This window comes from Corvus brachyrhynchos, unplaced genomic scaffold (assembly GCF_000691975.1).
Source record: "Corvus brachyrhynchos isolate BGI_N302 unplaced genomic scaffold, ASM69197v1 scaffold68, whole genome shotgun sequence".
Classification (NCBI taxonomy): domain Eukaryota; kingdom Metazoa; phylum Chordata; class Aves; order Passeriformes; family Corvidae; genus Corvus; species Corvus brachyrhynchos.
The window spans coordinates 1,667,728-1,687,672 of NW_008240039.1; the positions used below are offsets into that span (position 1 = coordinate 1,667,728).

The 19,945-nt window shown below is 39.5% G+C and overlaps 2 protein-coding genes across 2 annotated transcripts; both read right to left on the reverse strand.

Moving 5' to 3' along the window:
- Positions 1-596: 596 nt before the first annotated feature.
- TNFRSF4 (TNF receptor superfamily member 4) lies at positions 597-8,577 on the reverse strand. The gene is made up of 8 exons (XM_017744065.1): positions 8,389-8,577; positions 7,884-8,293; positions 5,480-5,602; positions 5,051-5,149; positions 4,345-4,411; positions 3,635-3,852; positions 2,856-2,981; positions 597-2,182 (listed from the first exon to the last, which is right to left on the reverse strand). Exons 2-8 carry the CDS (start codon positions 8,020-8,022, stop codon positions 2,112-2,114), a joined length of 843 nt encoding a protein of 280 aa, XP_017599554.1. The 5' UTR covers positions 8,023-8,293; positions 8,389-8,577; the 3' UTR covers positions 597-2,111.
- Positions 8,578-9,072: 495 nt separating this feature from the next.
- SDF4 (stromal cell derived factor 4) lies at positions 9,073-19,266 on the reverse strand. The gene is made up of 6 exons (XM_008641159.2): positions 18,898-19,266; positions 15,541-15,677; positions 15,060-15,173; positions 13,432-13,590; positions 11,743-11,918; positions 9,073-10,553 (listed from the first exon to the last, which is right to left on the reverse strand). The coding sequence occupies exons 1-6, from the start codon at positions 19,203-19,205 to the stop codon at positions 10,377-10,379; spliced, it is 1,071 nt and encodes a 356-aa protein (XP_008639381.1). The 5' UTR covers positions 19,206-19,266; the 3' UTR covers positions 9,073-10,376.
- Between the last annotated feature and the right edge of the window lie 679 nt (positions 19,267-19,945).

The following is a 19,945-nucleotide window of genomic DNA, read 5'->3' on the forward strand; positions in this document are numbered from 1 at the left end:
ATTCCCAGAACATTCCTGGGCACCCGGGAAATGGGGGATGGAGCTCAGGAGTTCCCAGAACATTCCTGGGAAACCTGGAAATGTGGGATTTGAGCTCAGCTGCGCTTCCCAGAAGGGGCTGGGAGTTCCCTGGAATTCACTTTCGGGTTAATCCCTGCTTTGAGCCCCAGGACACGTTCCAAGGGTTCAGCATTCCCAGCAAGGGGCAGCTCGGACATCCCAGCAAATCCGTGGCTGGAGCTGCTGGACCACAGGGAAAACTCCCCAGGAGCCAGAGCCAAGGCAGGCTGGGAATTCGCAGCCCCAGGATGGAGCAGCTGCAATTTCCTGAGCTGGAAGGGATCCACAGGGATCCGAATCCAACTTTTATCCCTGCCCAGACACCCCAACAACCCCACCCCGTGCCTGGGAGCGGTGTCCAAACGCTCCTGGAGCTCTGGCAGCCTTGGGAATGTCCCCATTCCCTGGGGAGCCCAGTCACCCTCTGGGGAAGAACCATTCCCTAAAATCTCCCCTCCTCCCTTTCCCCAGGCTGATCCAGCTTCCTGCAGGAATTTTCCCCACATTTCTGCCTGCCCCAAACACATGCAAGGAGCTGTTTTTCCAGAGTTTTATTCCCAGAAATCCCTCTCCCACTTTGTATATAATACAAATGTTCCTATACACAGTATAAGCCCTGGGGAAAGGGAAATCCCTGCTGAGGCCACCATATGTATAACATATAAAAAAACCCCCAAATATTTAAAATCCATGGATTTACAAACAACTTTAAATTCCTAAATAAATTTCCTGCTGCATATTTTGGAATATTCTTGGTGCTGTGTGTTTAAAATTCCCATTTTTGAGGAGTTATCAGCTGATATTTGAAGTGAAAACCAGTCCTAAATGATAAAAAATTCAAGTTGTCTCGAATTTACACTGAGATATTTCAAATTGAGCGGAAGTTTTTACAAGAACATTTCAGGCTCCCCTGAGACACTCCAGATTTGGAATTTGCTCCCTAAAAATTTGCTTTCCAAAAGTGATGAAGTTGTGGAAAACCAATTAGAGAGGGAGAATTAATTTCATGAAGTGTGGGGGGGATTTAATCCCTGAGCATTTTAAAACGCGGGGGGATTTTAAACCTTTACAGAAATAAAATTAATTTCAAAATATGGGGGATTTTAAGCCTTTATATAAATAAAATAATTCCAAAATATGGGGGGACTTTAAATCCTGAAAGAGGTAAAATTCATTTTAAAATATGGAGGATTTTAAACCCTTAGAGAGGTAAAATTCATTTAATAAAATGTTGGGGCTATTTTAAATCATTACAGAAGTAAAATTCATTTGAAAATATGGGGGGGATTTTAAACCTTTACAGAGGTAAAATTCACGAAGTGTGGGGGTATTTTAAACCCTTAGAGAAGTAAAATTAATTTAAATTGTGGGGTATTTTAAACCTTGACAAAAGTAAAATTAATTTAAAAATATGGGGGGGAATTTGAACCTTTATCATTTCAAAAGGTGGGAGATTTTAAACCTTTACAGATGTAAAATTAATTTGAAAATATGGGGGGATTTTCAACCCTGATCATTTCAAAATGTGGGGGGATTTTAAACCTTTACAGAAGTAAAATTCCTTTTTTTTCATGCAGTGTGGGAAGGTTTTAACTGCACAGCTCAAGATTTCTTCAGTTCTGGGTTCCAAGGTGAACCCAGGTTTAGGCTGTACAAGCTTGGTTCAAATCCAACCCCAAAATCCCAGGATTGGGTTAATAATTCAGATTTTCCTCTTACCAGGAGCATCCAAGGATTTTCTCTTCCCTAAACCATCCTGGTTTTCAGTCTGCTCCATGATCAGCTCTTCCAGCTGGAAATTCCTGCCTGGAAATTCCCAGAGGGTTTTCAACTCTGCCCTGGGATGCTGAGCAAGGATTTGCCCAGGAGAAAGAACCACACAAAATTCCCCTAAGGAATTCCCCCATGGGCACAAATTCCAAAGGGGACACTCAGGGAGACCCTGAGTGTAATTAAAGAGTTAAACCAGCCCCTAATTAGCCACAGGACAATCCCACTGCTCCTTCAGATCCATTGGCTCAGAAAATGCAGAAAACAGCAAAGGAGTGGAGTCAGTTTTTGATGAGGCTGGAATTGGAGTCGATCTGCTCCTCCTGGATGGGAATTCGACAGCTCCCCTCCTCTGGAAGACAGGGAATCATTCCAACAATTAGTGCAGAGTGGGAGGAACAGGGATTTTTCCATGGTTTGTGGGTGACCAAACCCCGCCAAGGGATTTTTGGGTTGGTTCTTGGCTTTCCAGGCAATCTAGGGAACACCAAATGTAGGGATCAGGGAGAATCCACTTTGCCGGGGGCCTGGGAATGGATCTTGAGGCAGCTGCCACTTAATCCTGATTTTAGAGCTCAGCTTTGCCACTTAATCCCGGTTTTAGAGCTCAGCTCTGCCATTTGATCCTGGTTTTAGAGCTCAGCTCTTCTCAGCCAGACCTTTCCCAAGTTTGCAGGAGAATTCAGAATTTCAATTCTATGGAGGCAACAAAAAATTCCCATTCTGCTCTTGGAAGTTGGTGCTGGATCCTGCCAGGAAGAGAATTCCCTGCCTAAAATCAGGGATTAAGGAGGGGGAAAGATAAAAGGAGGGAAAATCAGGGAGAAGATCCCTCTGGATGGCAACAATCAGGGAATCTGTGCTCTGGAATGAAAATTTGGGACACTGACCTCCTAATCAGGACTAATCAGGGATCAACCTCTGGAATTCCCTGCAGGTAATTTTTATTAATGATCAAATTTCAAACAGGGGGCCTTGATTAATTTTTTTCCTGTTTATTTTATCCCATAAAAAAGGGAACTCACTCTGCTGGATGCTCCTCCCAGGCCCTCTCCTGGTTTCCTTCCTGGCTGCCTGGATAATCAGCAGGAGGATGGACATTCCACTCACCATCAGCAGGATCAGGCACAGCAGGAGGAGGGATAAAGAGCCTGGAATTAGAACAGAAAAATTCCCTAAAAAAGTGATTCCCAGTTCTGGCTGGAATCCCCAGAGTTTTCCAGCTTCTAAAGGGAGAATCCAGAAGTCCAGAAATGCCTCTAAAACAAAAAGGCTGAGAGTTCCAGCGACCACAGAAATGTGGGATCCTGGGATGTTGTGGGAACTACAGATCTAGTTCTGAGAAAGTGGGATTTCAGTTCCCAGGAGAGCAGCTTTACATGGAAATCCCTGCCCAGCTGGAAATGTGGGATCCTGAAAGGTTGTGTAAGATACAGAAATGGCTTCAGAAAAAGGGGGATTTCCCCAAGAAAGCTGGAAATGTGGAATATTGAAAGGTTGTGTAAAAACCAGAAATGGTTTCTGAGAAAGTGGGATTTGAGTTCCCAGGAAAGCAGCTTTACACGGAAATCCCTGCCCAGCTGGAAATGTGGAATCCTGGAATGTTGCGTGAAATACAGAAAAGGCTCCTGAGAAAATGGGATTCCAGTTCCCAGGAAAGAACCTGCAGGTGGAAATGTGGAATACTGAAAGGCCGTGTAAAGAACAGAAATGGCTTTTGAGGAAGTGGGATTTGACTTCCCAGGAAAGCAGCTCCAGCTGGAATTCCCTGGCCAGCTCTGCTCTGCTCACTGCCTGTCCTTACCCCAGCTGGGCTCCGTGGGGCTGCTGGGATCCAGGCAAACGGAGGGAATCTCCCTGGGGCTGGAGGGGGCCGTGGCACTGGAGCTGTTCTCCGGGAATTCCGTGGGAATGGGATCCGGGGCGGGGCTGGTGGCACTGGCAGGGACATCAGGGCTGCTGCAAAGGGCATCCTCTGTCCCTGTGCCAGCTCGGAGGGTGCTCTTCCCAAAACTGCTGCAGCTGGAGATGCAAAATAAATCAGGATGAGCTTTCCAACAGCTGCTGGAACGGATTCCTAAATCCCATCCACAGGATAATCACAGTCCTTGTTTTATCACCACAAACTCAGGATTTACCATCCCTACATCCCACAAAAATGTGAGGCACAATTAAACCAATTCAAGCTATTGCTGGAAAAAAAGATCTTGGATTTCTGTGAGACCTGGAGCAGAGCTGCTTTTGGCACAGGAATTTTCTGCTCCAAGAAAACCATCCAGAGCTTTAAAAAAAGGTGGAAAATGTTGGTGCCACAGTGAGGAGCAAAAGGGCCAAAGGCAGAGGCTTCAAATGAGCACAGACAGCTCAAGGATCCTGAAAATCACACAGGATGGGATTCAGGGAACCCTAAACCAATCCAGGTTTTTTCTGATTTATTTATCCTGATTTGGGCTTTTCCTGTAAAAATGAAACCCCCAAAGCTGCTCTGAGCACGTTGGGAGCAGGGATTCCTACTTGGTCCAAGGCTGGCAGTTCTCATTCCTTCCTCTGGAGAAAGTCCCTTCAGGACATCGGGAGCACTCTGGGAAAAAAGGGATAAAAAGGCAGAATTTGGGTTCAGTGAGCAACAAAATAATAATTTGTTAGTCTGTCTTAGGCCAGACCTACCAAACCCAACTAAACTCCTAAAACCAGACAAGGGAAATAACACAGCACTCAGAGGGTGTAGGCTGCAACTGGCAGGGATTCCTGCTTTATCCCCTGGGTAATTATGGAAATTATCAAGGAAAGTGGCAGAATTCCCTTTATCCACTTTATCCACTGGCAAACTATGGATTATCAAGGATTATCAATTACGGATATTACCAAGGAAAGTAGCAGAACTCCCTGCTTTATCCACTGACAAACTATGGATATTCTCAAGGAGAGTGGCAGTTTTCCTACTTTATCTGCTAATGATCAATATTTTCAAAGGAAAGTGGCAGGATTCCCTGCTTTATCTACTGGCAAATTCTGGATTCCCAAAGATGATGAATTCTGGATATTATTCAGGAGAATTTCACAATTCCTGCCAGGAATCCCAGAGAATTTTTTGCCCCCCCAGCCCTGCTGTGCCACTTGGTGCGGAGCCCTCAGTGAGCCAAAGGCCAGGCAGCTTTTCCAGCAGAAATTCCCACCTTGGAGGCAGGATTTTGGGAAGCCTGGCACATCCTGAACTTACCACTTCCCAAGGGAATTCCAGCTGGCATGAATCCTGCCCGGCACATGCACACTCTGTCCGAGGTCTTCTCACACTTCTTCACTTCCACGCTGCCCCTCCCTGGGCCCAGGCAGAGACCAGAAATTAATTAAGAAACAACAAAAATGAACTCCTCAGGGGGAGTTTGTGTGTAGGAGCTGCAGAATTCAACAATTTAACAATTAATAATTAACAATTAATAATTAACAATTAATAATTGAACAAGTTAATAACTGAACAATTTCATTTAAGGACAGCAATTTTCAGGTAGGCCCAGGCCTGCTCCACCCTCACAACTGAGGTGAGATCAGCTTGAAACACCCTGGGCTTTGAGGAGCACCCAAAAAAGGGATTTTTTTTCCCCCCAGAAGGGATTTTTTCCCTCCAAATGTCCCAAATCCAAGGACTTACTGGTGTTGCAGATGGTGCAGCTGTGGCAGAAGCCGTGGTGGTGCTCAGAGCTGAAATATTCATCCTGGCACGGGGCGCAAATGGTGTCTGCTGTGGCCGTGCAGCGGCTCCTCATCCTCTCCCCTACAAAAACACCCCAAAAAGGAGGGATCGGGTGGGATCATGAGGGAAAAAATCTTAATTTTCATACATTGGGATCAAACAGTGCCCAGAATGTGGCAGTTTCAGCTTTTTATTTAGCAGAATCATCCCTGAAAGTTTGGCCTGTGTGAAAAATCTCCATTAAAGTGAGCAGCTAAAAAGGGCTGGGGACGGCTGAGAGTTGAGAAAATGCCCCAAACTTTTCTCCCTTTCCTGTATCCCAAATCCACCTTCCCAAGCCACCTTTTCCTCCAGTTTAGATATTCCAGTGTCAGGGAATATCTGGTTTAGGACAGCCCTAGGGCTGATCTCCAGTCTAGATCTGGTTTTAGGACAGGTCCTGCCTTCCCTCACCAGCTAAATCCCACAAATCAGCCCCAGAAAGTCCCAAACAAGGCTAAAAATGGTCATTCCTAAATCCCAAACAGGGATAAAAATGGTTTTTCCTTGGATTTGGGGCTCCATTTTCTCTTTTTGCCAGTGAACAACGAGCACCAGGCCCCAATTTAATTCTCTTTATTTTATGAGGGCTGCGAGTGGCCAAATAAAGGAGATTTTTAGGGATTTTAAGTGCAGTAAACCACTACATTTTTATTACTTCTGCATTTTAACATCTCCACCTCTACGTTTTTATTATCTCCACCATCAGGAAGAGCTGCTGAAAAAAAAGTTTCCCCTCAGAGGCAGATTTGCAAAGAGTGCAAAAAAAATTGAAACAAGTTCTTTCATTTGAACAAGAACATTTTTGAGAGACAATATTTTATCTGTATCCTCTTACAGTTAGTCCTGGCTTTAAGCTCAGCTCAAAACCCACTCAGGTTTAATTAGATTTGAGAATTAAGCAAGAAATGCCTCAAATGCTGGGTTAAAAGTTGATTTTATTCTGATTAAATCTTGGAGGAGAATATTCCTGCAGCAGTTCCCAGAATTTTGTGGAGTAAGATTTAATAAGGAAAATAAAAGTAAGGAGGGAAAACCAAGCTGGATTTTCCTGAAGAAAAGGTTAAAATCCTGCAGTTTTTACAAGGAAAAAGTAGGAAATAAATCCCTTTCCTGTAAGTTTATCTGTCTGTAAATCAGGAATATTTTTCCTTAAAAAAATCCCAGTAAATCTTAGTTAAATTCTAGGAATAAACCATTTTTTTCTTCCTCAAAGCCCCACCAGAACATGAAAAATATCAAATAATTTAAACCTTGCTATAAAAGAAATCTTTAGGACCAGAATGAATTAGATTAGATTAGATTTATAATAATGATTAATTAGATTGCCATTCTTATCCAGGATTTCTGAGCTTCTTTGTGGGACAGGTAAAGAGCAATAATTTGAATTTTACCACTTTTTTTTCAGACAACATTCCCAAAAATGAAAATTCCCCTGACTGAGCCATTCAGGAAGCAAAAACACATTAAAAAAAGTTAGAAACCACTCTCAGAAAGGAAGATTTTTCAACTTTTTCTGGTTTAAAAGTGATTTTTATCAGTCTAACAAATAGATACTACACTACAAAAAATAGGTATTGCACTTAAAAATAGGTATTCCACTAAAAGAATAGATATTACGCTAATAGATAGATATTACACCAATAAATATCACTCCAAAAATAGGTATTACACTAATAAATAGATATCACACCAAAAATAGGTATTACACTAAAAATAGATATTACATTAAGAAAAAAACCAGATATTGCACTTAAAAATAGATACTACACTAAAAATAGATATTACACTAACAAAAATAGATCTTATACTAAAAAAAGACACTAAACGAACAGATTTTACACAAACAAATAGATATTCCACTTAAAAATAGACATTAAAAGGAGGTATTACACTAAAAAATAGATATTCCACAAGCAAAAAACCAGATATTGCATTAAGAAATGGGTATTACACTTAAAACCAGCTATTCCACTAAGAAAAAATTCGGTATTCCACATTACACTAACAAAAAATACGCTAAGAAAAAATGAGATATTACACTAAAAAATGGGTATTACACGAACAAAAAAACCCGGATATTACACTAAAAAAAAAAAATAGATTTTACACTAACAAAAAACCAGATATTCCAGTAAGAAAGAATTAAATACTCCACTAAAAAACAGATATTACACGAACAGAAAACAGGTATTTCGTGAACCAAAACATCAGCTCGTCCACTAAAAACCAGGTTATGACGTTTCAAACCAGATATCCCAGTCCTAAACCAAACGTCCCAGTCCAAAGCTCGCTCTTCCCAGCCCCAAAAGCAGCCACTCACCGGGGGCACAGTCGCTGCAGCACTTCTCATGGAAGGGATACTGGTGCTCCCGACACTCCAAAGCCAGGGAATCGGGAAGAGCCACAGCCAGGAGCCAGCAGAGAGCAGGAAAATTCCAAGGAATCCTTGGAGCTGCCATGGCCCGTGGTGGCAGCGCCGGCCGCTCCCGGGGCTGTGAGCTCCGGCCTCGGGGACACCTCAGAGCGGTGCCGCGCAGGGAAATTCCCGGTTTCTCCACGCCCCTTCCCTTTCCCAGTTTGGGGGTTTTAGGCAGGAAATATCGAGGCAGGAAGAGGAAATGGTGAGTTTGAAAAGGGTTTAAGGGGTAAAAAGGAGCGCTCGAGGCAGGTGAATCGCGCTGGGAAGCAGGGATGGAGGAGCTCCATGGGACTGCCTCCAGAGAGGCAGGGGAACTGTGGGGATTAGGGGGGTTTTCCGCCGGTTGGAGTCAATTTTAGGTGTTCCAGCTGCTGGGGATTGCAGCTGTGCCTGCACTGAGTCCAGAAAATAGTGGGAATTAGGGAATTTGGTTTTCCAGCCGATTGGAATTGGATCGTGGAGCTCAATTTTAGGTGTTCCAGCTGCTGGGGATTGCAGCTGTGCCTGCACTGAGTCCAGAAAATAGTGGGAATTAGGGAATTTGGTTTTCCAGCCGATTGGAATTGGATGGTGGAGCTCAATTTTAGGTGTTCCAGCTGCCTGGGATTAAGCTGTGCCTGCACTGAGTCCAGAAAATAGTGGGAATTAGGGAATTTCGTTTTCCAGCCTATTGGAATTTCATTGATTTGATCCAGGATTTAAAAGTTTAGGTCGTTCCAGGGCGGCTCTCTGCCTTCACTGAGCCCAGAAAATAGTGGGAATTAGGGAATTTGATTTTCCAGCCTATTGGAATTGGATCCTGGAGCTCAATTTTAGGTGTTCAAGCTCCCTGGAATTGCAGCTGTGCCTTCACTGAGTCCAGAAAATAGTGGGAATTAGGGATTCCGTTCTCATGGTGTCCCAAAATTAAATGAGGAACGTGTTGGCCTGTTTATAAACAGATAAAATACGATTATCAGCTGATTTTACTGAAATTTTTGTGTTTAAATGCATTTTATATGAGATTATCCATGGCATTTATTCCTCTTCCTGAGGAGTTTTATTCCCCCCCACTCCCTGGCAAAACTTAAAAGCAGCAGCATTTCCAAAGTATGGAGAGAAAAATATTTAATGGAAAACAAACAAGAAAAAAAAAGGATATAAAAACCTCTTATCCAAGGTGTTTAATAAAAACATCAAATAAAGAAGAGGAAGAGTGAAAGAGAGACAGAAATTCTTGTATTTACATTATATTAAGAGAATAAATTTAATCAAATATAACATCTCCAATTTTCAGGAATTCTTTCCCAAAGAGGGTTTTTTTTTCCCCAGGAAAGATGGAAGCAGAGGAAAAATCAATTTTACTTTGGACAGAGATGCTTTCAGAGCTTACCCAAAGCCTGTAATTCCCCCCAAATTCATCATTACCAGCTCATTAACAGCATTAATTAGCAGAAAGCTCATTAATTTTGCCAATGAATTTTAATTTAGCAGCCATCAAACCCCTTGGGGATTCCCACTGCTCTGTCCAACAGCTCAAATTCCCCCAAAAAATCCAAACTGTTTTATTTTAGACCAAAATCTGATTTTTTAAGCTGTAATCTCCCATGCCCAGTGCAGGTGTCAACACAAAATCTGTCATTTTTTTATTTAAATTAATTAATTTAATTTTCATTCCAAACAGTTTTTCTGTAACATTTCAAATAAATTCTTCCCCAGCTCCTGAAAAGAGGTGGAAATTTCCATTAAATTCCCAAAAAACTCTTCAGGAGGTTGAGAAAACCACTGGAATTGGGTGCGGATATTCCCAGGAGGTCAAACATTCCTTGGAATGACCATTCCCCTTCCCAAAATCCAACCTTTATTTGGGATTCCCTGGATCAGCAGCTGTGAGGGCAATTCCCAGGAGCTCAAACACTCCTTAGAATCACCATCCCCTTCCCAAAATCCAACCTTTACTTGGGATTCCCTGGATCAGCAGCTGTGAGGAATTGTGTGGAGATATTCCCAGGAGCTCAACCATTCCTTGGAATCACTGTTCTCTTCCCAAAATCCAACCTTTATTTGGGATTCCCTGGATCAGCAGCCGTGAGGGCAACAAGGGAATATTTAACCAGGCAAAGCAGCCGGAATTCCAGCTGGATTTACCAGCACAAACCAGGGAGAACTGCCAGAATCCAGGCCTTTTCCATGATTTCTGCTGGCAGGGCAACCAATCCAAAGAGCTGCAGATGCCAGGGATGGACGGAAAGTCGGGAATCCGGGACACCACCGAGCGAGGAGCGGCGATAGCAGCAAAGAATTTCCGCGGCTTGGTCGAGGTCCTTTTTTTTTTTTCCCCTGGGTGGTTTTTTTTTGTTTTGTTTTTTTTTTTTTTTTGGGAAGCAGAAAGTGCTGGAGGAGGAGGGAACAGGCTCAGAATTCCTCGTGGACATTCCGGGCATAATCCATGAGTTTGCTGCCTGTGAAGTACTCGCTGTACTTGAGGATCTCCTCGAGCTCCAGGTGGTGGTTCTGGTTCTCGTCGGCCACGGCGATCATCTGCCGCGCCTCGTTGAGCGCGTTGTGCTCGTTCATGGGATCCATGTATTCCTGAAACATGGAGAATCATCCTTTTCCCAGCCCTGACCACGCTTCTCCCCACATCCCATCCCATATCCCAGCTTGAAGTGGATGGGAAGCACGGGAAAAGCTCTTTAAGTAGAGTTTGAACAGCGGGTTTTATCCCGCTTCCATGGCTGTTCCCAAAAATCCGGATTTTTTCAGCTCATTCCAAGAAATATTTGTGGAGTTTGGGCTGCAAATTAAACTCAGGATCAAATTCCAGGCCCAAATTAACAATTAGTGATTTGTAGGAGCTAAATTCTCTCATTTTTTCTAAATTCTTCTCGTATTTTCAAAATTTGGTCAATTTAGAACTTTTTTCAGCCATTTTAAACCTCCAGAAGGCTCAGAAACCAATTAATTCAAGAATTCATTGAGAACAAATTTTAATTTAAAAAATAGAAAGATGAGGATTATCTTTAATTCAGTCAAAGATGTGGCATCTCTGTGGGTGAATAGAAAGATTTCCCAGGTAAAACAGGGATTATTTGAATCAAACCCTCAGTAAAATTCAAAATATTCTGTGTCACCACACAATTGTTCAGCCTAAAAATCCATATCCAAATATTTGGATAATGGGGAAATGAGGAATTTTACTAGTTATCCAGTCTTGGAGTAGAAAAAAGCCCAAAAAAGCCCTAAATCAGACCCCACACATGAAAAACGTGGTTTTTAAACCAGAAAACCCCATGAGAAATGAGTTTTGGGTCATTTTTAAGGCTCTTGGAGCCCCCAAATTTGGTGGCCATGGGGTTTTTTTTAGGTTTTCTTTTATTCTAATATTTTTTAAATATCAAAAGAATATTTTATTCCTTTTTTTTAATGAATCTGGAGATTATTTTGTAACTGGAAGTTTGATTCTGTGCCTTGGGGTTGGGTTTTACCCCTCCAGATCCATCCCAGAGTCTGGGGGGTTAAAAAAAAACCCTCAGAGGGAGAAAAAAAATCCCAATTTTCTTTAAAAAACCAACATAAAACCACCTGCCAGCACTCCAAAAAACTTATAAACCAAATATTTATACTGGATTTTAAGTGAAATTAAAATTAAACCGAAATTAAAATGTAATATTTTATTTTTTCATGAAATATTTGGGAATAATTGTGCTGTAATTCAAGTATTTTGGGGTTTTAATGGTGTATTTGAAAAGAATTGGGTTTAAAAAGAGCAGGAATTTACCTCCAGCTCTTCCATGGTGACAATTCCATCGTGATTGGCATCGATGACCTCCTGGAATTCTTTCCTCCTGTCCTTTACCCAGTCATCATCAATGTCCTGAGCCTGCTGGTTCTCCACAGTGCCCACAGGCAAAGAAATGAATTCCGACAGGGTGAGTTTCTTATCTCCATCCTGATCTGCACAAAAAGCAGCAGAAAAAATTAAAAAGATTTGCTTCATATCCATAAAAATGGGAATTTCTTTCTGTTTTGAGCCTGATTTGGGCAGAGGAAAGTTGTTATTTTTTATTTTAATTCATTTAAAAAAATCCCTGTTTTATTATTTTAGTATTATTTTATTGTATTTATTATTATTTTAAATAATCAAAAATTCCAAATATAAAATTCTGCATTCACACACATTCATCAAACACTAAATAAATTAATTTTTCTGGACCTAAAAATGGACATTTAAGGTTTTTTAAATGGACATTTAAGGTTTTTAAATTTTTTTTTGTTTTAATTCTTACTTTTTCCATTTACTACACCAGACATTTTCTTACAGATTCAGCATCAAACAAACCCTCAGAAAATTCAAAGTACTGAGCTTTTTTCTCTCTGTGTGTCACTGGAAACTCCTCATATTTATCAGCAAAAATCAGTTCTATTTTAATTCTTTTGAACCCCAGGTGTTCTGACAGTTTGAAATCTGCATTATTATTGACTCAGTGGCAAGAAAAACAACTTGGGGACCAATAATTCTGAATACTCAAAGAAAAAAAAATTACTGTTTGCTTAGAAACCTCAATCTTTTCTTTCCATTTTCATGACTAAGCCACAGCTGCTGAGCTGGGGAAGTCCCAAGTCCCTGAGAGAATATTTTAAATCAATGAATTTGATAATATTTCATATGTAAAATGCTCAAAACCAGCAGAACTTCAGTGTGAAGTAGTGAAGAAAAAGCTGATTTTTTAAATCTATAAATACTCAGGTATTTATTATTTATATATAAAAATATGTTAATTTTTATATATTGCATAAAATATGATAGATAAATAAGTATGTATATATTTATAGGTATTTATTACTTTCATTTATTACTATATTATATGTGCTATGTATTATATTTATTAATTATATTTATTACCCTAATAAGCATATATTATATTCATATATAAATACACATATTGTTATTTCTAATTTGTATTATTTATATTACTTATTTTTAATAAATAATCACAAATTATTCTGTGATTTAAAATCCAGGAATTAAATTGAATTTCGAGATGGATAAAAAACTCCACAGAATTCCAGGATTTGTGCTCACATATTATTACTATTTATAATTTATATTCTTTATTTTTTATAAATAATCACGAATTAGTCTACGATTTAAAAACCAGAAATCAAATTGAATTTCAAGACGCATAAAAAACTCCACAGAATTCCAGGATTTGTGCTCACATATTATTACTATTTATAATTTATATTCTTTATTTTTTATAAATAATCACGAATTAGTCTACGATTTAAAAACCAGAAATCAAATTGAATTTCAAGACGCATAAAAAACTCCCCAAAACTCCAGGATTTATCCTAAAAACTCCCTTTTTTCCCTCCTAAAATCAGAATATTTCACCAAAAACCCTCTCAATATCCACCTAAACCAACAGAGCGCGTGGAAAGAATTCCCAAAAAAAGCGTGGAATACCTAAATCGCGGATGATTTCCTTGACCATGAACTGCAGCATGCCCCTGCTGTGCTCGGGGTGCAGGAAGGACAGGAATTCCTCCTCGGTCAGCAGCAGGTCCGGGGGGGGATTGTCAGCCTGGTACCAGCGATCCTTCAGATTATCCAGCACTTCCTGTGCTGCAAAGTTGGGATTTAGCACCAATTGGAGCAATTTCACTTGTCCCAATTCCTTTTTTAGGATTGAAATTGTCCCAATTCTTTGATTTTAAGCTCTCAGAGGGTTAATTAATGATGTTCTGTAAGCTTAAACCCTGCAGGTTTTTATTTATCACAGTATTTATTAGTTTTGCTGCAAAAAAAGAAGTAGAATCAAGGGTGTATGAAAAGAGAAATCAGCACCAAAATCCCTTTCAATCTTCCATGGAATTCTTGCACATTTCATTCCACAATCCAATTATAATCTGTCAATATCTATCAATTCATTAAAATGCAACCCTTCATTTTTTTAGGTTTTCTTTTATTCTAATATTTTCAAAATATTAAAAGAATATTTTATTCCTTTTTTTTCAATGAATCTGGAGATTATTTTGTAACTGGAAGTTTGATTCTGTGCCTTGGGGTTGGGTTTTACCCCTCCAGATCCTGGGGGGTTAAAAAAAACCCTCAAAGGGAGAAAAAAAATCCCAATTTTCTTTAAAAAAACCAACATAAAACCACCTGCCAGCACTCCAAAAAACTTATAAATCAAATATTTATACTAGATTTTAAGTGAAATTAAATCGAAATTAAAATGTAATATTCTATTTTGCCATGAAATATTTGTAAATAATTGTACTGTAATTCAAGTATTTTGGGGTTTTAATGGTGTATTTGAAAACAACTGGGTTTAAAAAGAGCAGGAATTTACCTCCAGCTCTTCCATGGTGACAATTCCATCGTGAATTGAAATCCAAACTTCTGCAGGAAGTGCCTTAAACGCCACACACCCAGGTGGTTTTTATTTAAAAAAAAAACACTTTTACAGTGTTTGGAGGATGAGAAAAAACCCTCAGGAAGTGGAGGATGAATAATTTGATTTTCCTAAAGAAGATTTTGGTGCTCAGGTAAAGAACTGATGCCCTGATTCAGCAGCTCTGATGTGCTGAGGTTCCTGGAAGCTGCCCCCAGGTGATTCCCCTGCCAGCAAATTCTCAGCTCCTTTTTGCATCTCAGTTGTTTTTTAATCACTGGAAAATGTCACCTAAGGCCTTTTTAAATGACTAATTCCTGCAGGGAAAGGGAGAAGCTTTGGAGGGGGATTTTACAGTAAATTTAAATGTTTTTTGAAGGGGGAAAACAGGGAGATTCCTCTTAAAAATTGTCATTTTCATGGCAGATTCTGGTGAGGAACAATGTAGGATTTGTGTCTTCTGACTTAAAACTTCGGGGTGGATTTAACAGTAAATTGAAATTTCTTTAAGGGGGAAAACAGGAACATTCCTCTTAAAAATTGTCATTTTCATGGCAGATTTTAGGTGGAAAAAAAGCAGAATTTTTGTTTTCTGACTTCAATCCTACTCAAGCAGAACAACCAAAACATTTCTCTCCCATTTTTATTTTCACATCCAGGTTTTAGGAACACAAAGCCCACCCCACTGTGCACTTACTTTCTTCATCTATTTTCAACTCCTCGTTGTTTTTGATTTTCTCTGCAATTTCCTTTTCATTGAAGCCTTTGCTTGCCAAGAATTTAATTTTATATTCGTCCCAGGACACGTGGCCTGGAAGAAAGAGAAAATCTCAGCCTGAAATGATGAATTTTTGATTTTAGGATTTAAAAATCACCAAGTTTTAAAATCTTTTAGTCCAGCATTACAACCCCACACTGAATTTTATGAATGACAACATAAAAGCTGTCACCTGATTCACTTCTGGGTTTATTTAGCCACAAAGGTTTTGTGAAAAAAACCAATTTAGGTTGTTTTTTCCACTACCTTATGAAACAAAGAAGTGCCTGCAGCACATCCCTTCCCACAGAAGCCAAAACTTGGGATTCCCAACCCAAATTTTACCCCAGTAGCCAGTTCTGGATGCCAGAATTGATGTCAAAAGTCATTTTTGGATGGAAAAAAAAAATGTTGATTTTACCATCCCCATCAGGGTCCACAGCTCGGAAATGCATTTTGTTCTCCTCCACGGCTTCCTGGAAGTGCTCGTCTGTTTTTTCCATGATCCAACGCTGCATTTCCTTGGCACTGATTTTTTTATCATTATTTATATCCACCCTAGGCAGGAAAAACAAACAGGATTTACATTTGGGGCTTAGGAGGGAAAGATCTGGTTTGGTTTTAGCTTCTCAATTGTTTTATTCAGCACTAATAAACAGAAGAAAGAACATTTACGACTCTCTCTGAGAAACAAGTGGCAGCTCAACCTTTATTTCATAATTAAATGTAAATAGCTTAATTAATTTCAGTCATTTAATTCAATTTAACGTTATTTAGGTTACCATTCAGCGAAAAACATTCACTTTGCTGGAGTTAAATCGTGGTTTTGAGGGAATTTTTTCAAGAGGAAACCACAATTGTCACTACTTGGAAATTCCAAATTTCTTCCAGACCTTTAATTCCTTCTCCATTTCTCTTTCCAAGCCCTTTTTTTTTTCCCCAAGATCTCTGAGATTTCCTGAGGATTCCAACTAATATTTGATTGCAGCACTTGGAAGTGGAAGAAAATAACAAAATAAGTGTTTTCTATTCACTTTGATCTCTGGCAACAAATTCCAGATGGTATTTTTAATTTTGAACACATTTTAAAATTGCACATCCATTTGTTCTCCCTGAGTTTTCTGCCTGGCTCTTGCTTTCCCAAGGAATTTCTTGGATTCAGAGCTCCAGAATTCAACTTTTCCTGATTAAAATTATCAGGAAAATCCATGCTGACCATCCTTCTCTTCTGCCACCCCATCAATCCTTATTTCATTAAGAAACAAATTTAAAAATTGCAGTTAAAAAAAACCCCATAAATCAAATTTTCTGCCACTTTGAGGGTTTTTTTGAGCACACCATTAAGTAAGTATTCAAAATATAACTAAAAAAAATCAGATTTCATTTCATTACCATTTCAGATTCTATTTAAAGCATCTCAAACCCACTCTTTTTTCTATTAAAAAAACAAAACTCAAAGAAAAACACAATTAAAAAGCCCCAGTTTTGACTCTGGGCTTTGTTATCTGTTTGTATCACTGAGCTGTTATTATTGAAACTCGAATTATTCAAGATGTGATTTGCCTTTAAATGTCAATTAAATGTGAAAAAAGAGACAAACAGACCCAAGAAATGCAGAATTAGGGAGTTTAAATATCACAAAGGTGCTATAATTAAACATCAGCTCAGTGGCAAGAGCAGGGAGATGCTCCTGGGGCACTCAGGGCTTAGAGGGGACCAAGTTTGGCATCAAAAATGAGCCTAAAAAAGGCATTTTCCCCTCAGTATTTAAAATTTTGTTTCCTGAGGTCACAGCTGTCAAAATTCCTCCTTCTAACTGTATTTTCCACCTAAACCATATCATAATTAGGGAAAAAGGGAACAAAATCCCATTTATTGCTGATTTAGAGCATGGAAGCACAAAGTGGGACCTTGGAGTCTGAACAAGAGTGGATTTTGTAGGAAAACTGAATTTTCCTACAGCAAGGAATATATTGAATATGGATAAGGAACCAATTTTAGGCCGGTTTCTCTAACAGAAGCCACTAAAAATCAGATTTTTGTGGCTTTTTTTCCCCCCCCTTCCCTCCCTGAATGAACCCAGGGCACTGAGGTTCCTAAATCACAACTTTCACACCCAAAAAAATGCCAATTTTTGATGCAAATCATTTCAGGGCTGGGTTCTGTTTCATCCAAATCAAGATTTCAGCAAGCCAGAGTTAGGAAATGTTTCAGGCACAGTTTTCCTGCCTGGAAAAATCATGGTTTGGGGAAGTTTTTCCATGTTCCAACTTTATTTTCAGGAATTCTGTTAGATAATAATTCATGCTTTGAGTTTTATTTATTTGTGAATTTTCTGGGACACTGAGCTTTGGTTGATCAAAAACACATTCTGTGTTTGCTTTGTTTTCCAAGAAAATAATTCCAGAGCATCTGGAAGTCTGGGATTTACTGGATTTCCCTGGGATTTCTCTTTAAGAGTATCTCTAGAAAGCAATCAAATCCCCCCCCAAACCCTTCCCTACATTTTTAATCTGATCCTCTGAGGGAATCTGAAATCAATCTCTGAATGAAACTGATCCTGAATCCAATTAATTGAAGCTTCCTAAGGAACCTCTTTCATAACAAACAGGAAGAAATTAGAATTTGGGAATGACAATTTCCTAACCAGGAGTTGGATAAAGAAATCTTGATATTTAATATTTTGCCAGGGAAATGAGGGGTCTGAACACCACAAAATAATAAAGAATTTTCTTTAAATTTAAAAAAAAAAAAAAAAAAAAAAAAAAAAAAAAAAAAAAAAGGTTTGGTTTTTTGCTGGAATTCCTTTGCTCAGGAAAACTCAAAAAAGCCCAATATCCAATGTTATTCTTGCTATTTTTTCCCTTATTAATGAAAAGTTTGCAGAAAATAAAGCTTTTAAAGCCTCCTCAGTTTATCCCCCTGTGGTATTGACTGGAGCTGTTTTAATAAAATGAATCCTTCACTCCAAAAAAAAACCCAATTCTGCCACCTGGTGTCTGAAAGTGCTGAAACAAAGCAAAAAAAAGGGCTTTTTATGGAAGGGAAAATGCCTGAGTGTCTGAAATCAAAGTTGATATTTCTATACCAAGTAAAGAAATTAATTAACTTTTTTATAAAGCTATAAAATAAAAAAAATTATCTGTCTATTTTTATGTTTTATTCTCTTTTCTTGTTCTAGATTCTCAGGAATTGCTCTGTTACTTCCTGAACCTGTCCTGGGGATTCCTGAATTGTTGGAATGTGCACTTATCCACAGTTATTTTTATTTATTATTCACTTGAAACACTCCAGTTTTAGCCACTGAAGCATCCACTGGAAGTTTTGTGACCAGAATTCACAATTTTTGGAGGTTTTTCACAATTTTACCACATTGTTTCTCTGCCCTTTTTTCTTCATTGCCTTCCCAGTGTTTTCTCTTTACTTGCACAAGTCCCAACAGGAATAAACCCAAGCTCCAGAGGGAACAAAAGGCTAGAAAATAAATAAAGAACTCAAGTTGCCAACTGAAACCAAACTCAGGACAGAACTGAAGCCCTTCCTCCCCAATTCCTGGATCTAAAATCCAAGTGGGATGAATTATTCCTTGAGCCAGGAAAAAGGAATATTGATTTTCATACCTTTAAGTTATTTTTTCCACACAGAAACTGAATATTTTGGCATAAAACCCAAACACAGCAGTTCCAGGGTGAGGCTTTTCCCTTTCAACTTTTAAACATTAATTAAAATTCCCATTTTTTTTCCTGTTTCCTTGCTCTTGGCACTGCCCATGACTTACTTTGAAAAAATCACCATCAGCTTCTTCCTGTTCCTTCTGGGTTCTGAATCCTCCTCGAATTCCTCCATCTCTTTTCCCAGGAAAACCTCCTGATGGAATTCTTTGTTGAGGTGTCCATCCATCTCCATTTTGACCCCGTTCAGGTGATCTGGGGGCAGGATCTCGTTCTCATCTTTGCTGTCAGCTGCTTTTTCCTTGAGCACGGAATTATTTGCAGGCCTGGCATAAACATCCATCAAAAGGAAGATGAACAGGAGGGATAAATAAAGAGATCCCAAACCACAGAGGAAAGCTTGTCTCGACATCATTTTTTTTTTTTCCTTTTAAATTCAAATTATTGGCTGCTGAAACCACTGTGGGTTAAACGATCTAAAAAGGAGAAAAGACAGAAATTAAACTTTGAAGCAAGAGGTCACTAATGAACATCTAAAAATTAGAAAAATCTACGCGTAATATCAGTAACTTATTTACATACATATAAATACTGAAATATATATATACAAATGCAAAAAACCTACACACAAGAATAAATTCAGAGGAAGCTACACAAAAATAGAGGAGTTTTTGCTGCCAGAGATTTAAAAAGCCTGTTAAATAATAAATATATGGAATTAATGCATTAGTTTTCAGTCTGCAGAGGAGTCTGGAAGGGAACATCCCTCAATATGCACAAAGAGCCGCGGCAGCACAGGAATATCCCAGAGATCCCAACAAAAATGCTCCTTGGAAAAGGGATAAAGACGTTTTCGGAGAGGGATGACTGAGGGAAACACGGTCAGATCCAAGAGAAAGCGGAGCTGGCAACACCCAGGAAACAACCCCGGGGCGGACCTGTCACAGAGCCATAAAACCACAGTATCCTCCGCTGCAAGTGACCCACAGAGATCACACCGCCCAATTCCAGGGAAAAAAATCCCAAATCCAACAGAGAGAGCACGAGGGAACCCAAACCCCCCAAACAAACCCCTCAAGCCCCTCAGACCCCCCCGGAACCCGGCGGGGCTGCGGGAGGAGACGCCCGCACTCACCCAGGGCCGCGCGCGGGCGG

Bases quoted from the DNA above. Each gene is read 5' to 3' on its own strand.
- SDF4 (XM_008641159.2), bottom strand. From the start codon at position 19,205: ATGATGTCGAGACAAGCTTTCCTCTGTGGTTTGGGATCTCTTTATTTA. The intron at 15,678-18,897 runs GTAAGTCATGGG...TTTCCTGCCTAG, and splicing joins CTGATGGTGATTTTTTCAAA to GGTGGATATAAATAATGATA. The intron at 13,591-15,059 runs GTAAGTGCACAG...CCAACTTTGCAG, and splicing joins GTTGAAAATAGATGAAGAAA to CACAGGAAGTGCTGGATAAT.
- TNFRSF4 (XM_017744065.1), bottom strand. From the start codon at position 8,022: ATGGCAGCTCCAAGGATTCCTTGGAATTTTCCTGCTCTCTGCTGGCTC. The intron at 5,150-5,479 runs GTAAGTCCTTGG...GCCTGGGCCCAG, and splicing joins CTGCACCATCTGCAACACCA to GGAGGGGCAGCGTGGAAGTG. The intron at 3,853-4,344 runs GTAGGAATCCCT...TTGCATCTCCAG, and splicing joins AACTGCCAGCCTTGGACCAA to CTGCAGCAGTTTTGGGAAGA.